At 42.2% G+C, this 19,731-nt stretch overlaps 1 protein-coding gene across 3 annotated transcripts in view; it reads left to right on the top strand.

Moving 5' to 3' along the window:
* The window catches only part of LOC106590611 (semaphorin-5A), a 350,252-nt gene that overhangs the window by 85,105 nt on the left and 245,416 nt on the right, over positions 1-19,731 (top strand). For all 3 annotated transcript variants that reach the window (XR_006762699.1, XM_045710702.1, XM_045710701.1), the window contains exons 3-4: positions 6,043-6,142; positions 11,070-11,115. Coding sequence is in view for 2 of the 3 variants with exons in the window: in XM_045710702.1 (XP_045566658.1) it covers positions 6,043-6,142; positions 11,070-11,115 (146 nt within the window). In the remaining variant the exon portion in view is untranslated. The remainder of the gene's footprint in view (positions 1-6,042; positions 6,143-11,069; positions 11,116-19,731) is intronic.

Raw genomic sequence — 19,731 nt, 5'->3', positions numbered from 1 at the left:
TAGGGTGTGACTTGGTTGGGGAAATCTATGTTTATATTTCTTTGTTGGCCTAGTATGGTTCCCAATCAGAGGCAGCTGTTTCTCGTTGTCTCTTAATGGGGATCATACTTATGCAGCCCCTTTTCCCACCTGAGATTGTGGGATCTTGTTTTTGCATTGTGCTGTCTAGCCCTGCAGAACGTTACGTTCGGTTTTTGCATTTTCTATTTTTGTTGGTGTTCTTTATTAAAATTAATGATGTACGCCTACCACGCTGCACCTTGGTCTCCTCATTCAAACGACGAGCGTAACACACACAGTAAAACGCTGTCCCTCGTGGTGTGTAGACCGGCCTTCATTTAATTCATTTATCATTTCCATAAAATACTGTATGTAAAATTTGTCCTCACAGAATAACACATCATTAGAGAGTTAGTGTGTGTTTGTGCGTGTGTGGTGGTTTGTTTTTCTATCCTTGTGGAGACCTAAAATCCCCCAAAGTCCTCACAAGGATAGTAAAACAAGGAAAAGTCTCCCTTGTGGGGACATTTCCACACATCCCCATGAGGACAAAGGTTATTTTAAGCTTAAGGGTTAGGTTTAGGGTTAGAATTAGGGTAAGCGTTATATTTAGGTTAAGGGTTAGGAGTTAGGTTTGGGTTAGGGTTATGGGTTATGGTTAGAGTGAAGGTTAGTGTTAGGGGTTAGGGTTAGGGTTTAGGGTTAGGGTTAGGTTTAGGTTTAGGGTTAGGGTTAGGGGTTAGTTTTAGGGTTAGGGAGTATCTTGAAGAGAACATAAACAAATAATCATATCAGGTTCATTACAACTATCTGTCACATCACCGATTGGAGACCAAGACGGTTTAATTGGTCCATGGCGAATAGTTTTTACAGCCCACTAAGTCCACTGCGCGTCCAACTGGCTACATTCTTAAGCATCAGTGTATTCTATTTATGACCACACTTCTCACAATGTGGCATTTTAATACCCAACGCAGGAAATTAAGTATAGTCCACGTAGCCTTTACTTTGTGTACTACATCTCTCTCATTTGTCCCTGTAGTAAATCCCTTTCATGTGTTTTTCTTTAAGTCTTCAAGCTGCACTATGTCACTTTTTGGGCAACCCGACCAAATTTCACATAAAACTTGAGTTATAGATGTGTCATTCTCATTGAAAGCAAGTGTAAGCAGCGGTAGAGCTGTTCTATGTACATTATTTCTATGCTTCCCATTCATGTTTTGCGTCTTTTACCATTCGGTTTTGTACACCAGCTTCAAACAGCTGAAAATACAATGTTTTACTATGTAAAATATATTTCACACAGCGGTTTAGATAGTAGAAAGATTATACTTGCTTCTTTTGTCACATAAACTCAAATTAGGTGAACTATTAGAATTTTAGCAACCAAGAAATGGCGGAGTGATTTCTGCATTGTGCATCTTTAAGTTAGTGATTTATTTATTTTTCTTCTGTGACACACGGAGGCTATTACGTCATCTTGTTAAATGTTCCTTTTTTTCTTCCCTTAAAGGGTTTCGCTATAAAGTCCATGTTCCATTTAAATACTTTATTGCACACTTATTTGCGGCTATGTAGTAGTTTCTCTGGTTTGATTCACCCTCTGACCTGAGGCCTTTGCTCAGCTCCACTGTGATTTTAGATGCTTGTTTTGACTTCCTAAAATAACACTTCAGGGAAAACCCTCCAAGGACTCAGAGGGTTCCACCAGTTCTGGTCAACGTGGACCTCTGTGTTTAAATTCTTACTATATCAAGGACCAGGAGTTTGCCCTGATTGTGAAATGTGGTCAAGAAAACCTCCTGTTCCTAATAATATATTATCGCTATTGGTCAGAAGGTTTCTCCTGACCACACGACCTCACCTCCAGGTTGGTTAACCTGAAGCTAATTTTGACAGTTTTCATTCTGACATTGAACAGGTGTTTATTTTAACTTTATTTTAAGGTTTTATTCTCAATCCAACTTCCCAAAATAGTTGCAATTTCATATTTTTGTTTTACCGCAAGGGAGAGCAAAACCCCCTAGTTTCTCCAGTTGGACACGTCTTGACAGCCTGCATTTATGTGTAATATATAGGAACTCAATTTAAATCCTCAATTACCCCCCATTTACTCCTAGAGACCTTCGGTATTCTAGTCCCAGTCGGTTCCACATGTGTCTATTGTGTCAGGTCAGGCTGTTCTTTATACAGTTTGAGCTCTCTGAGACTGAAGACTGCCCTCGTCTCTGGAGCTGGAGGGGTTCATATTTAGGTAGTGTGTCAACCACCCTGTGTCTGAACCCTGAACAACAAACCAGGAAAGAGTGACGGAGAAGGAAAAAATGCAAAGGGGGCTTGAAGTGGGGAGGAGGGGAAAGGGGGATAGAAGTAGGGAGGAGGGGAAAGGGGGATAGAAGTGGGGAGGAGGGGAAAGGGGGATAGAAGTGGGGAGGAGGGGAAAGGGGGATAGAAGTGGGGAGGGGGAAAAGGGGGATAGAAGTGGGGAGGAGGGGAAAGGGGGATAGAAGTATGGAGGAGGGGAAAGGGGGATAGAAGTGGGGAGGAGAGAAAGGGGGATAGAAGTGGGGAGGAGGGGAAAGGGGGATAGAAGTAGGGAGGAGGGGAAAGGGGGATAGAAGTGGGGAGGAGGGAAAGGGGGATAGAAGTGGGGAGGAGGGGAAAGGGGGATAGAAGTGGGGAGGAGGGGAAAGGGGGATAGAAATGGGGAGGAGGGGAAAGGGGGATAGAAGTATGGAGGAGGGGAAAGGGGGATAGAAGTGGGGAGGAGGGGAAAGGGGGATAGAAGTGGGGAGGAGGGGAAAGGGGGATAGAAGTGGGGAGGAGGGGAAAGGGGGATAGAAGTGGGGAGGAGGGGAAAGGGGGATAGAAGTATGGAGGAGGGGAAAGGGGGATAGAAGTGGGGAGGAGGGGAAAGGGGGATAGAAGTGGGGAGGAGGGAAAGGGGGATGTTTATTGAAGAAGTTTTATAAATCCCCTTGGTTCCTTTTATAAAGGACAAGGTCAGGGTTCAGTTGAGGTTCATATCGTGTTCCGACCGAAATTAAAGCTATTGCTTCTCCACTAGAGCCGTACAAACACCAACGTTATATTAAAGCCCTGAGGTAATCCACCAAATCACTCAATGTGATTCTACCAAGAACGCTCAGTTTTCTATAGATCCTACCAGTGTTCTACTTAGCTTTCAATAGTTATATCGTTCTCCCTAGTGGTCTACAACTTCTCAGTAATCTAACAGTGTTCTACCCATACCCCTCTCTCAACCCAAACAAAACTAATAAATAATGTCCTGTCATCATCTAACATTAGTCTTTTGTTTCTCATTAGATCTCATATCCCAGGGTAATACATCAGCTCTGGCTTATGAATGCTTATCAGGGCTTATGAATGTTTATGAGCCCTTCGCCTCGTCTTAAAACATAAATCCTCAGTTGTGAATGTTGTATCCACTTAAACCCCTCTGTGCATTCTCCTTCCCGCTCCCCTCTGAGGGACCTGAGTGGGGCTATACCCTGGTGGGACCACAGCTGATTTATGGGGGAAACGCTGGGTAACTGAAGCCTTGGTTTCCCTCGAGGGTGTCGCTGCCACATTTGTATGCTCTAGAGCTTCCCCACGAAATAGAAAATGAGCCTGCCGGTGGCACCAGAGGCGCATCCCAAACTCCGTCCCCCTGTGGAATTAGAGTGGAACCTGCCATTACCCACAGCCGAATCTCAGGGCGGAATATGTTGTGATCTCTCTCCGATATTTATTTCACCAAGGCTAATGAAAATGTATTAGCTCTGGGTCTGCGAGTTTAACATTTCCTCCTCCCAGTTTAACTTGTTCTTATTCTCATTAATACGTAGAACCCTGAAGAATGGATGAAGAGAGAAACACCTTTGTTAACAGTGATTCCATCCTGTTGATGTGCTATGGTAGTGCTCTATACTCCTACAGTTTGACAAGGAGGTAGATTCAGTGCTGTATTTTTTTAGTACGTAGCTACTAGCAGTGACTCGGGCAGGCGGTCAGTATGTCCCTGTTGTATTGGGCTGAAAGCCGCAGCTTGACAGAAGTAAACAGCTGGTTGGTGGTTTGATGCAGTTCAGGTTAGACTGTTGGTTTCAGGTGTTTTGCATTTTTTTGACAGATAACGTTTTTGACTCCGACCGTAGCTGTACTCCATCAATGTTAGGTCTACAGAAGAGCTCTCTGAAATTTCAGGTAACGTACTGGTACGGTATACACAAATCAGGATTTAACATAATATTAGCAACAGTAAATGGTTTAACTCTCTACCATGAAAAGTGTTTTGAAATCCCAGAGCCACACTAACACCAGCACTTGAAGATACTTCGATGTAACACAATAAATATTGCTAGCAGTTTCAGACAAGGATTATTAGAGTACAATATTGTCTAGTAACAGAATTATTAGAATACAATATTGTCAAGTAACAGGATTATTAGAATACAATATTGTCAAGTAACAGGATTATTAGAATACAATATTGTCAAGTAACAGGATTATTAGAATACAATATTGTCAAGTGACAGGATTATTAGAATACAATATTATCTAGTAACAGGATTATTAGAATACAATATTGTCAAGTAACAGGATTATTAGAATACAATATTGTCAAGTAAAAGGATTATTAGAATACAATATTGTCTAGTAACAGGATTATTAGAGTACAATATTGTCTAGTAACAGGATTATTAGAGTACAATATTGTCAAGTAACAGTCACACACACACACACACACACACACACACACACACACACACACACACACACACACACACACACACACACACACACACACACACACACACACACACACACACACACACACACACACACACACAAGAGAACCTAACCTTCGCCCCTCACACACGCCATGTACAGTATGCATTAGTTCTAGCTACAGTAAAGATTAAGTAAATGGAGTGTAAGGCGTGTGGTTGAAAGCCCAGGTGGGAAACTGTATTGCTTTACCCTTGAGCTAGGCTTTTAACCTGACATACTTCACTAAATACTACAGCTGTCTGGAGACATTCGGGATATGGGGTACATTAGGGCTCATTGTAAGACTCTCAGAACAGAAGTACGTGCTAAACTGTTTATGTTTCTTCATTTAATCTTCATTCTAACAGGAACTTCATTCTAACAGGAACTTCATTCTAACAGGAACTTCATTCTAACAGGAACTTCATTCTAACAGGAACTTCATTCTAACAGGAACTTCATTCTAACAGGAACTTCATTCTAACAGGAACTTCATTCTAACAGGAACTTCATTCTAACAGAAGCTTCATTGTAACAGGTTTGAACCTCTTTTCTAAGAGAGGAGATGTAAACAGCACCAGACAACATTAGTGTTCATAAGAGAGGAGATGTAAACAGCACCAGACAACATTAGTGTTCATAAGAGAGGAGATGTAAACAGCACCAGACAACATTAGTGTTCATAAGAGAGGAGACGTAAACAGCACCAGACAACATTAGTGTTCATAAGAGAGGAGATGTAAACAGCACCAGACAACATTAGTGTTCATAAGAGAGGAGATGTAAACAGCACCAGACAACATTAGTGTTCATAAGAGAGGAGATGTAAACAGCACCAGACAACATTAGTGTTCATAAGAGAGGAGACATAAACAGCACCAGACAACATTAGTGTTCATAAGAGAGGAGACGTAAACAGCACCAGACAACATTAGTGTTCATAAGAGAGGAGATGTAAACAGCACCAGACAACATTAGTGTTCATAAGAGAGGAGATGTAAACAGCACCAGACAACATTAGTGTTCATAAGAGAGGAGATGTAAACAGCACCAGACAACATTAGTGTTCGTAGAAGAACACGTGTTATTTGACACCATCACAATACCGAACAATACTCACAAAGACAACACAATATAGGCCTACAACACTTTATTATATACTGTGGCTATTGGCTAAGCATTTCTCTTTATCCAGCCTCTTCGTTCTGCTCTTTTTTTCTCCGATTTGATTGGCTAATGTGTATCTTTCTCTACTTTGATTGGCAGATATGGAGCCGTGGATTCACAGGTTCCGGGCTGAGGGCACGGTGGATTACTCTCAGCTAACCTTTGACCCCAGCCAGAACGAACTGATAGTTGGAGCCAGGTATTATATTTCCTCCCCCGGTTCTCTCTCTCTCTCTCTCTCTCTCTCTCTCTCTCTCTCTGGCTTTTTCTCTTGCTATCCCTCTCTCTCATGATTGATGACACCTTTTGAAAATCCTCTGATTGAGTAGTGATTTTCTAGCTGTTCTCCAGTGAAGTTCATTGTTTCTGTCAAGCACATCACCTTTAATTCAGCTCAGCGTTTCTCAGAAGTGGTCTCTGACCAGCTGAGATTGGGCTCAGATGAACTCTTGTGTGTGTGTGTGTGTGTGTGTGTGTGTGTGTGTGTGTGTGTGTGTGTGTGTGTGTGTGTGTGTGTGTGTGTGTGTGTGTGTGTGTATCCCAATCCTGCTAATGACCTTGGTTGTCAATATAAGCTGTTCTCGCCAGAGTTTAGTAGATAGCTGAGGAAACAGAGAGCTGGAGGACCAAGACAGAGACGCAGAGCTGGGGGAATAAATGAATGTACTGCAGATGGATACAGGGAAATGGAGGAGTTGGGAATACTTGCAGGGATTGACAGATAAGGAGAAGATGATTGAGTAAACGTGGAGAGAGAGAGAGTCTGTGTAAGAGAGAGGGAGAAAGATAGAAAAAGAGTGAGTTCTGCATGCATGCAAGCAATACTGGGCTAGGTGGAACTTTTACTGGACTAGGTGGAACTTTTACTGGTCTAGGTGGAACTTTTACTGGGCTAGGTGGAACTTTTACTGGGCTAGGTGGAACTTATACTGGTCTAGGTGGAACTTTTACTGGGCTAGGTGGAACTTTTACTGGGCTAGGTGGAACTTATACTGGTCTAGGTGGAACTTTTACTGGGCTAGGTGGAACTCTTACTGGGCTAGGTGGAACTTTTACTGGGCTAGGTGGAACTTTTACTGGGCTAGGTGGAACTTATACTGGGCTAGGTGGAACTTTTAATGGGCTAGGTGGAACTTTTACTGGGCTAGGTGGGACTTTTACTGGGCTAGGTGGAACTTTTACTGGGCTAGGTGAAACTTTTGTTCAAGCCACAAATATATGTTGAGAACTTTTCCAAGGTGAGTGATTTCATTTGGCCCTGAATATTATAAAACAATGGGAGAGTGATTTCATTTGCCCCTGACTATTATAAAACACTGGGAGAGTGATTTCATTTGACCCTGACTATTATAAAACACTGAGAGAGTGATTTCATTTGACCCTGACTATTATAAAACACTGAGAGAGTGATTTCATTTGACCCTGACTATTATAAAACACTGGGAGAGTGATTTCATTTGACCCTGACTATTATAAAACACTGGGAGAGTGATTTCATTTGACCCTGACTATTATAAAACACTGAGAGAGTGATTTCATTTGACCCTGACTATTATAAAACACTGGGAGAGTGATTTCATTTGACCCTGACTATTATAAAACACTGGGAGAGTGATTTCATTTGACCCTGACTATTATAAAACACTGAGAGAGTGATTTCATTTGACCCTGACTATTATAAAACACTGGGAGAGTGATTTCATTTGACCCTGACTATTATAAAACACTGAGAGAGTGATTTCATTTGACCCTGACTATTATAAAACACTGGGAGAGTGATTTCATTTGACCCTGACTATTATAAAACACTGAGAGAGTGATTTCATTTGACCCTGACTATTATAAAACACTGGGAGAGTGATTTCATTTGACCCTGACTATTATAAAACACTGGGAGAGTGATTTCATTTGACCCTGACTATTATAAAACACTGGGAGAGTGATTTCATTTGACCCTGACTATTATAAAACACTGGGAGAGTGATTTCATTTGACCCTGACTATTATAAAACACTGGGAGAGTGATTTCATTTGACCCTGACTATTATAAAACACTGGGAGAGTGATTTCATTTGCCCCTGACTATTATAAAACACTGGGAGAGTGATTTCATTTGACCCTGACTATTATAAACACTGGGAGAGTGATTTCATTTGACCCTGACTATTATAAAACACTGGGAGAGTGATTTCATTTGACCCTGACTATTATAAACACTGGGAGAGTGATTTCATTTGACCCTGACTATTATAAACACTGGGAGAGTGGGGCTTTTATCCTTCCCTCTCAGACTCTAGTCTGACCCAGGGGCTAAAGGGTAGTCCTGTCTGTACCTGGTGTGGTCTGGACTAGCCTTGTTTCTCTTTCTCTAGATGAGAGGGCTCAGGCTTAGTGATAGAGATCTAGGAGATAGATCAGTCATTTTCAACACCTGCAATGAGTTTCTAGCCCAACTGAGGGCGCTTTCTTCCTCCCCACATCACCGCGAACCTCATAGTGTTTGAAAATCACAGTTTTTAAAATGTTCACAACTATCACAACTGGCCGTGATCGGGAATCCCATAGGGCAGTTGTCCGGGTTTGGGGACGGTTTGGCTGGGGGAGGGCTTAATTGGCCAATCATGCTCTAGTCATGCGTCCTCTGAAACATGACCCGCCAAGCCGTGGTTCTTAACACACGTCTGCTTAACCTGGAAGCCAACTGTACCAATATGTCAGAGGAAACACCGTTCAACTGAAGACTGACGACCGATGCTCTAGTGACTCCTTCAGTTGAACGGTGTTTCCTCTGACATATTGGTACAGTTGGCTTCCAGGTTAAGCAGACGTGTGTTAAGAACTACGGCTTGGCGGGTCATGTTTCAGAGGACGCATGACTCGACCTTTGCCCCTTCCGATCCTGTTGGGGAGTTGCAGCGATGAGACAAGATTGTCATCGGGGAGAAAAAGGGGTAAAAATTTAAAATATATATAAAATAAAAATAAATTAAACAGCCTTAACATTAAACGTCACTCTGCTAAATAATGATATTAATATGAATAATAAAGCTGCTATGATTATGAGTCTTGTGCTATAATGCTGAACTTATTCAATCAAACTGAAGCCTATGGTCGTAAAAGAACAGGCCTACTCATTCTACAGACTACTCCTTAGCTTATACTGTTTTGTGGAAAGTTTAAAAGACCAGACAATTTGTTTTGTTAGTTGGCTTACAATCTAAATGTAACCATTCAAAAGAGCCTAAGGCAAGAGCCTTATTCAAGTGAAGTTTCACCGTTGGACTCTCTGATACACACACACACACACACATGAATGTGGGCCCATGCACACGCACACTCACACAGCCTTAGGTCCTATGGTCTGTTCAGACAGAAAAACAGAAATTCACTCAGGGATGTGTTTGTCTGGAGGTGACCCCTAGACACTGATTCAAGATCAGTTTAGCATTTTCTCCACTAACGGTTGAGGTTGGACTTTGGAAAGAGTGAACTGATCCTACATCTGTGCAGTGGTGTAAAGTACATAAGTAAAAATACTTTCAAGTACTACTTAAGTCGTTTTTTGGGGTATCTGTACTTTACTTTACTATTTACATTTTTGATGACTATTTTACTTTCCTGAAGAAAATAATGCATTTTCCCTGACACCCAAAAGTACTCATTACATTTTGAATGCCTAGCAGGACAGGTAAAGTGTCTAATTCACGCACTTAAAGAGAAAATCCCTGGTCATCCCTACAGCCTCTGATCTGGTGAACTCACTAAACAGAGAACATCCCTGGTCATCCCTACTGCCTCTGATCTGGAGGACTCATTAAACACAGAACATCCCTGGTCATCCCTACTGCCTCTGATCTGGAGGACTCACTAAACACAGAACATCCCTGGTCATCCCTACTGCCTCTGATCTGGAGGACTCATTAAACACAGAACATCCCTGGTCATCCCTACTGCCTCTGATCTGGAGGACTCACTGAACACAGAACATCCCTGGTCATCCCTACTGCCTCTGATCTGGAGGACTCATTAAACACAGAACATCCCTGGTCATCCCTACTGCCTCTGATCTGGAGGACTCACTGAACACAGAACATCCCTGGTCATCTCTACTGCCTCTGATCTGGTGGACTCATTAAACAGATAACATCCCTGGTCATCCCTACTGCCTCTGATCTGGAGGACTCACTGAACACAGAACATCCCTGGTCATCTCTACTGCCTCTGATCTGGTGGACTCATTAAACACAGAACATCCCTGGTCATCCCTACTGCCTCTGATCTGGAGGACTCATTAAACAGAGAACATCCCTGGTCATCTCTACTGCCTCTGATCTGGAGGACTCATTAAACACAGAACATCCCTGGTCATCCCTACTGCCTCTGATCTGGAGGACTCACTAAACACAGAACATCCCTGGTCATCTCTACTGCATCTGATCTGGAGGACTCATTAAACACAAATGCTTTGTTTGTAAATGATGTCTCAGTGTTGGAGTGTGCCCCTGGCCATCTGTACATTTTAAAACAAGAAAATTGTGCCGTCTGCTTTGCTTAATATAGGGAATTTTTAATAAATGATGCTTGTACTTTTGCTTTTGAAACAAAAATATATTTTAGCAATTACATTTACTTTTGATACTTAAGTATATTTAAAACCAAATACTTTAAAAATTTTACTAGTATTTTACTGGGTGACTTTTACTTGAGTCATTTTCTATTAAGGTATCTTTACTTTTACTCAAGTATGACAATTTGGTACTTTTTCCACCACTGCATCTGTGTCTACAGGAAATTTGTAAAGTATGTAACCTTTATTCTGTTCAATTTAGACTTGAATTCTATTCAAAACCACAAAGATGTAACTACTTTCGGATTGGCAGTAAAATAGTAATCAAATGTTCCTATACTGTATGTGGTTACATCTGAACAGGCCCTTTGGAGTGACCCAGAAAGATAGGTATGATTCATCAAAGGTTTGATGAGCTTGAAGAAATAACCAATATGGGAGTAAAATAACCCAGAGATATTTTTGGAAATGGTCTCCTGTCCACTTCTCTTTTTTCAGATTGTGTATTTTTAGAGAAGATTATACCTTCATCTCTCCTCCCTGTCTCTTTTCCTTTCAGAAACCACCTGTTCAGACTCAATCTGGAGGACCTCTCGCTGATCCAGGTGAGTCTTTACCAGCGTTGCCAGTCCCTCATCCATTGCTACCCGTATGTCCCCCTCTATCAATTTATCCCTCCCTCTTTCTCCATCTCTCTATTCCTCCCTCTTTCTCCATCTCTCTATCCCTCCCTCTTTCTCCATCTCTCTATCCCTCCCTCTTTCTCCATCTCTCTATCCCTCCCTCTTTCTCTATCTCTATATCCTCTCTCTTTCTCCCTTGTCATCACCCTTCCTATGTATCTCCCTCTAACTCTCATATTCATCTCCCTCCAACTTCCTCACATCTCTCTTTTGTCAGACTCTTTCTTTCTAGTATTATCTCTCTCTTCATTTTTCCTCCCTTTAGTCCTCCCCCCTCCTTTCTCTCTCTTCCCCTCAATGTCTAGCTCACAGTCAGTTTGTTGGACCATCGCGTCAGGTATAACAAGTCTGGTCTCTTTTTTATTGTATTTTTGAAACATTTTTTTATCTGTGTGTATTTACCGTAACACAGTAATACTGGAACAGGCCAGCCATCAGTTGGGCCCATACAAATCTGTCTCAAACAATACACAACACCTGTCATAGCAGTTACAGTAATAACAACCCAGGGTACATTTCAAATATTTCACACTGTTATATGCATCTTAACAACACCATTATGTCAAGTGCTGTCAGTGAAGCCAGGATAATGATTATTGTGTCAGGAGCTCCTAAGGGCTTGATTTGTGCAATAGACTTGATGCAGTTGTCCTCTAGGAGAGTGGGGTGTGAGAGGCCTGTCACTAGGCTAAGCTGGATCAGAGGAGTCTGCCAGCCATCGTAGTCAGTCTTAATGGCCCAATATATCTAACAGTAGTATTCTCTGTAGTCAGTCTTAATGGCCCTATACATCTAACAGTAGTCTTCTCTGTAGTCAGTGTTAATGGCCCTATATATCTAACAGTAGTCTTCTCGGTAGTCAGTGTTAATGGCCCAATATATCTAACAGTAGTCTTCTCTGTAGTCAGTCTTAATGGCCCTATATATCTAACAGTAGTCTTCTCTGTAGTCAGTGTTAATGGCCCTATATATCTAACAGTAGTCTTCTCTGTAGTCAGTGTTAATGGCCCTATATATCTAACAGTAGTCTTCTCTGTAGTCAGTGTTAATGGCCATATACATCTAACAGTAGTCTTCTCTGTAGTCAGTGTTAATGGCCCAATATATCTAACAGTAGTCTTCTCTGTAGTCAGTCTTAATGGCCCTATATATCTAACAGTAGTCTTCTCTGTAGTCAGTCTTAATGGCCCTATACATCTAACAGTAGTCTTCTCTGTAGTCAGTGTTAATGGCCCTATACATCTAACAGTAGTCTTCTCTGTAGTCAGTCTTAATGGCCCTATATATCTAACAGTAGTCTTCTCTGTAGTCAGTCTTAATGGCCCTATACATCTAACAGTAGTCTTCTCTGTAGTCAGTGTTAATGGCCCAATATATCTAACAGTAGTCTTCTCTGTAGTCAGTCTTAATGGCCCTATACATCTAACAGTAGTCTTCTTTTAATACTCTGGACCCAGGCTAGACCCTGACAGTGTATTAATACTCTGGACAGAGGATAGACACTGACAGTTTATTAATACTCTGGACAGAGGATAGACCCTGCCAGTTTATTAATACTCTGGACAGAGGATAGACCCTGACAGTGTATTAATACTCTGGACAGAGGATAGACCATGACAGTTTATTAATACTCTGGACAGAGGATAGACCCTGACAGTTTATTAATACTCTGGACAGAGGATAGACACTGACAGTTTATTAATACTCTGGACCCAGGCTAGACCCTGACAGTTTATTAATACTCTGGACAGAGGATAGACCCTGACAGTTTATTAATACTCTGGTCAGAGGATAGACCTTGACAGTTTATTAATACTCTGGACCCAGGCTAGACCCTGACAGTGTATTAATACTCTGGACAGAGGATAGACACTGACAGTTTATTAATACTCTGGACAGAGGATAGACCCTGCCAGTTTATTAATACTCTGGACAGAGGATTGACCCTGACAGTTTATTAATACTCTGGACAGAGGATTGACCCTGACAGTTTATTAATACTCTGGACAGAGGATAGACCCTGACAGTGTATTAATACTCTGGACAGAGGATAGACCCTGACAGTTTATTAATACTCTGGACAGGGGATAGACCCTGCCCGTGCATTAATACTCTGGACAGAGGATAGACACTGACAGTTTATTAATACTCTGGACCCAGGCTAGACCCTGACAGTTTATTAATACTCTGGACCCAGGCTAGACCCTGCCCGTGCATTAATACTCTGGACAGAGGATAGACACTGACAGTTTATTAATACTCTGGACCCAGGCTAGACCCTGACAGTTTATTAATACTCTGGACCCAGGCTAGACCCTGACAGTTTATTAATACTCTGGACAGAGGATAGACCCTGACAGTTTATTAATACTCTGGTCAGAGGATAGACCTTGACAGTTTATTTTCCTGACCCTGACAGTGTATTAATACTCTGGACAGAGGATAGACACTGACAGTTTATTAATACTCTGGACAGAGGATTGACCCTGACAGTGTATTAATACTCTGGACAGAGGATAGACCCTGACAGTGTATTAATACTCTGGACAGAGGATAGACCCTGACAGTTTATTAATACTCTGGACAGGGGATAGACCCTGCCAGTGCATTAATACTCTGGACAGAGGATAGACCCTGACAGTTTATTAATATTCTGGACAGAGGATAGACCCTGACAGTTTATTAATATTCTGGTCAGAGGATAGACCCTGACAGTTTATTAATACTCTGGACCCAGGCTAGACCCTGACACTGTATTAATACTCTGGACAGAGGATAGACCCTGACAGTTTATTAATACTCTGGACAGAGGATAGACCCTGACAGTTTATTAATACTCTGGACCCAGGCTAGACCCTGACAGTTTATTAATACTCTGGTCAGAGGATAGACCATGACAGTTTACAACCTCAAAGACCAGGGGAGAATAGAAGGAAAGGAGAGGGGAAGAGGGGAAATAATTGGAGAGAGAGAGAGGGAGAATAAGGGAGATGGGACAAGGTAGACAAAGAGAGAGAGAGGGGAAGATAACACTATACATGAAGGAAAAGAAGGAGAGGGAAGAATATTGGAATACGAGATGAGAGATAGGAGACAGTGACAGACAGAGACATGAGAGAAAGACAGTGAGACAGAGAGACAGCAAAAGGTAAGGACCCCCCATAGAGAAAGGCAGGGACCTGTGGGGAGTCACTCTTTTGTTGGCGCTCACTGGGATAGGGCTGGTTAAAAAATATGCCCAATGTCATCCCTTCTTCTCTCCCCACCCCATCCCCTCATCCAATCACCCTATTTTCTTTTATCTCACCCGTCACTCCACTAGCACCACTAAATCAGAGTGTAGATCCCTCCAGCCCCTCATCCAATCACCCCTCTTTTCTTTTATCTCACCCGTCGCTCCACTAGCACCACTAAATCAGAGTGTAGATCCCTCCAGCCCCTCATCCAATCACCCCTCTTTTCTTTTATCTCACCCGTCGCTCCACTAGCACCACTAAATCAGAGTGTAGATCCCTCCAGCCCCTCATCCAATCACCCCTCTTCTCTTTTATCTCACCCGTCACTCCACTAGCACCACTAAATCAGAGTGTAGATCCCTCCAGCCCCTCATCCAATCACCCCTCTTTTCTTTTATCTCACCCGTCGCTCCACTAGCACCACTAAATCAGAGTGTAGATCCCTCCAGCCCCTCATCCAATCACCCCTCTTCTCTTTTATCTCACCCGTCGCTCCACTAGCACCACGAAATCAGAGTGTAGATCCCTCCAGCCACTTTCCACCCCATTTCATCACTTTGGTAATCTGGACCATGGACCAAACTGCCTATTCTCTCCTCTCCTCTAATTCTCACCCGCTTTTCTTCTCCTCTCCTAATTTTTCCCTCTTCTGCGTTGCCCCTCACCTCTATAACTCTTTTATCCCTCTCGTCTTTTTGCCCATTCCCCTGTTCTCCTCTTCTCTCTAATTTAAAACAGGATATTAATTGTGGTGAGATTTTCAGCCTTGGCATGTCCTTATAGATATTGTTTTGTCTGTCGTTGTGTTTAATATGAAAGATGTCTCCCTGCTGCTGCATATCTCAGCTCCTATTAAGTGCATTATTATAAGAGAGCTCTCCCAGAATACTCAGCTTTCTTCTTCGTTTTACTTCCGCTACGTTGAGATGTTTTAGAGAAGAGAAAGGAGTTTTACTGTACAAATTCTTCTTCTTCGGGAAATACCCTACAAACTACACCCACCCCACATGCCTATTTGATTAGCTACCACCTATCATAATGCTTTAGTACAGTACATACCCATTGGCATTGGTTAACAGGATTTATCATTGCACTGTGCTGACATGAATAACATAAGTGTGTGTTTTGATGAAAATAAGTCCTGAGAGCTATGCTTATGCCTTGTATGATTTTTGCAATAAAATGAGAGACCGAGTAGAATTACCATTTGATATGATCCATGCTCAGGCTTAATCCCTAATGTACCAAAACTAAATATTTATGAGCACGTCAAAACAACCAAGGCCATTCTTCGATGTACTGTGTGAACGAAAAATAAACCAGACCTCTAGAAATATTTTCAGCGTTATTCATTAAAACCCCTCTAATTTCCCCTTAAACAAACCCTTCATCACTTCAAATGAAACTGGGGGCCTCTTGGTAGTGTGTTGTTTGCAGACTCAGAGAGAGGTTCCAGTTGCTGTGCCAGCCAGCTAAATGCCCTCTGTCTGTCCTATGGTACTTCAGTAGTGCTGAGCGATTAACTGAAATGTCCTTATTTTTTTGTGGGTTATTAAACAACTAATTGACCATTCGGTTCAATTACTTAAATTCCACTTAGTTAAGTTTTTTTGTGAGCCCAATGCGCCATTTCTCAACAGATAAATCAAATCATTCCAAAGAGACATCAAATCAAGAGCCGGGGTGCTGGGCTGAAGGAAGTTGTAGTTTTCATTAAGCATATTTTCAACCTAGTTCAGCCATTGCGCCTGTTTTTTCCAGCTGTTATGTTAGATACGCACAGATTGCATAGACTGCATGTACACAACACAGCAACGAGCAAAGTGCTTTGAAGAAGTAGTAAAATGACTTTGTAAGACAGCTCTGCAACATGCTTAGGCAGGCTAGCTAAATAGGATGACTACAGACAGTACAGTATGGGGAGAACAGAGAATGTTGTCTGGCTGTTTGACTGCTACTGTCTGAGCAGAGATGAGATGATGACTTTAATAAGGAATAACAAATAATGAAGTCATCAATAAAAAATAAGTCATACAAACAACTGGACCTGTTTTCACTGTTTTCATTTTCAATGTTTTGACAATTGAATGTTCACCATTTTGCTTTTGATATTAGGAATTTCCCCCCTCTCCCCCTCTCCTCTCCCCCTCTCATCTCCCCCTCTTCTTTCCCCCTCTCCTTCTCCCCCCTCTCCTTCTCTCCCTCTCTCCTTCTCTCCCCCTCCCCTTCTCTCCCCCGCTACTCCTCTCCCACTCTCCCTCTTTTCTCATGATTTAGTTGGGTCTAATTGTATTGCTGTCCTGGGGCTCTGTGGGGTGTGTTTGGGTTTGTGAACAGAGCCCCAGGACCAGCTTGCTTAGGGGACTCTTCTCCAGGTTCATCTCTCTCTAGGTGATGGCTTTGTTATGAAAGGTTTGGGAATCACTTCCTTTTAGGTGGTTGTAGAATTTAACTTCTCTTTTATGAATTTTGATAATTAGTGGATATCGGCCTAATTCTGCTCTATAAGTATAATTTGGTGTTTGTCCCATTTTGTGAATTCTTGATTGGTGAGTGGACCCCAGATCTCACAATCATAAAGGGCAATGGGTTCGATAACCGATTCAAGTATTTTTATCCACATCCTAATTGGTAGGTCACATTTTATGTTCCTTTAGATTGCATGGAAGGCCCTTCTTGCCTTGTCCCTCAAATCGTTCACAGCTTTGTGGAAGTTACCTGTGGCACGGATGTTTAGGCTGAGGTATGTGTAGTTTTTTGTGTGCTCTAGGGCAATGGTGTCTAGATGGAATTTGTATTTGTGGTCCTGGCAACTGGAACTTTTTTGGTCTTTTAGTCTTACTGAGATTTACTGTTAGGGCCCAGGTCTGCCAGAACCTGTGCAGAAGATCTAGGTGCTGCTGTAGGCCCTCCTTGGTTGGTGACAGAAGCACCAGATCATCAGCAAACAGTAGACATTTGACTTCAGATTCTAGTAGGGTGCTGCAGACTGTTCTAGTTGCCTCGCCAATTTGTTGATACATATGTTGAAGAGGGTAGGGCTTAACCTGCATCCCTTTCTCACCCCACGGCCCTGTGGAAAGAAATGTGTGTGTTTTTTGGCAATTTTAACCCAACACTTGTTGTTTATGTACATTGATTTTATAATGCCATATGTTTTCCCCCCAACACCACTTTCCATCAATTTATTTAGCAGACCCTCATGTCAAATTGAGTCAAAAGTTGTTGTTTTTTAAATCAGCAAAGGATGAGAAGACTTTGCCTTTGTTTTGGTTTGTTTGTCAATTAGGGTGTGCAGGGTGAATACGTGGTCTGTCGTATGGCAACGTTGTAAAATGCCAATTTGACATTTGCTCAGTACATTGTTTTCACTGAGGAAATGTAAGAGTCTGCTGTTAATGATATTGCAGAGGATTTTCCCAAGGTTGCTGTTGAAGCATATCCCACGTTAGTTATTGGGGTCAAATTTGGGGTGATCAGTCCTTGGTTCCAAATACTGGGGAAGATGAGCTAAGGATGATATTAAAGAGTTTAAATATAGCCAATTGGAATTTGTGGTCTGTATATTTCATAATTTCATTGAGGGCTTGTATTTTGTCCTGTAGTTGCTTCAATGTAATAGGAGAATCCAGTGGGTCCTGGTCTTTAATAGTTGATTCTAAGATTTGTATTTGATCATGTATGTGTTTTTGCTTTTTGTTATTTTTTCTTTGTTAAAGGGCTGAAAAGATTTGATTGTTAAAGGGACACATTTTTTTATTTGATAGGGAAGCTGAGATACTGTTTAGGTTTTCAACTGCCAAGTTTACATCTTCACTATTACAGTGAAATGTTTTATCCAGGAAGTTGTTTAAAAGGGATTGAATTTGTTGTTGCCTAATTGTTTTTTGCTAGGTTTCCACACTACTTTCCTTCCGTCTATAGCATTTCTTAATATTATTTCGTTCCTTTGGCTTTGATGCCTCATGAATGAGTTTTACTCTGTTCAAGTAGACTGTGAGTTTGCTGTGATCTGATAGGGGTGTCAGTGGGCTGACTGTGAATGCTCTGAGAGGCTCTGGGTTGAGGTCAGTGATAAAGTAGTCTACAGTATTACTGCCAAGAGATGAGCTATAGGTGTACCTACCGTAGGAGTCTCCTCAAAGCCTACAATTGACGATGTACATCCCCAGCGTGTGACAAAGCTGCAGGAGTTCTGACCCGTTTTTGATGGTTATGTTGTCGTAGTTGTGTCTAGGGGGGCATATGGGAGAGGGAACGCTGTCACCTCCAGGTAGGGATTTGTCCCCCTGTGTGCTGAGAGTGTCAGGTTATTGTCCAGTTCTGGCATTTAGGTCGCCACAGACTAGTACATGTCCCTGGGCCTAGAAATGGTTGATTTCCCTCACCAGGATAAAGAAGCTCTTTTCATTAAAGTATGGGGATTTTAATGGGGGGGATATAGCCTGCTCCCGCTCTTCCCCGCCAGGCTGCCCTGCATTATGCACTCCTGCCACCATCATTTACGCTCACCTGCCTTTCACCTTCACGCGCATCAATGCTCATTGGACTTATGTGGACTCAATTACTTGTGTAATTTCCTTCCCTATATCTGTCTGTTTCCTAGCTCTGTTCCCTGCTTCGGGATTGATTGTCATATGTCCTTGTTTTCCCGTGTGCTGACGCTGTTCCTGTCATGTTCCATGTCTGTTCCTGAATAAATGTTTGACTCCCCGTACCTGCTTCTCCTGTCCGGTGTCGGCCCTTACAGAATCCCGAAGCCATCACACTAAACATCGTGGAGTACTGGCTTTCTGGTTGGTGGTGACGTCGGTTCTGGGTCACCGCCAATGGAACCAGGGGTGCCCTTACAATAGGTATCTCTGTTGAGATCATTTCCTTTTGAATTTCTTGCCAAATGTAAAATGTTCCTGTTTTGATTAATTTAACAGAGTGAGATCAGTCTGCTCAATACCAAATTAGCATACCCCCTGAGTCCCTTCCCTGTTCCACATCTGGTTGTTTGGTGGATAGGACTACCGGCTCTGTAACCTAGAGGGCAACCAGTGGGTCCATCTCCTCCATACCATGTTTCTTGAAGGATGACAATGTCTGTATTTCTGATTTCTGCTCTTTAGGCCAAAGGCAGATGACTTCAGGCCTTGGATATTCCAGGATGAGATAGTGAAGGCTTTGTGTTCCATAAAGTGTCCAATGTTGTTAGTAGTGTGGTTTGGCCTCAGACCAATAAATGTGAGTGGAGCCTGCTGAGCATCTTTATTTTTTATATATTTTTTTATATAACCTTTATTTAACTAGACAA

This window comes from Salmo salar, chromosome ssa29, assembly GCF_905237065.1.
Source record: "Salmo salar chromosome ssa29, Ssal_v3.1, whole genome shotgun sequence".
In the NCBI taxonomy this organism is placed as follows: Eukaryota; Metazoa; Chordata; class Actinopteri; order Salmoniformes; family Salmonidae; genus Salmo; species Salmo salar.
The sequence above is the reverse complement of the archived record's forward strand: the minus strand, read 5'-3'. Positions and strand labels throughout refer to the sequence as shown.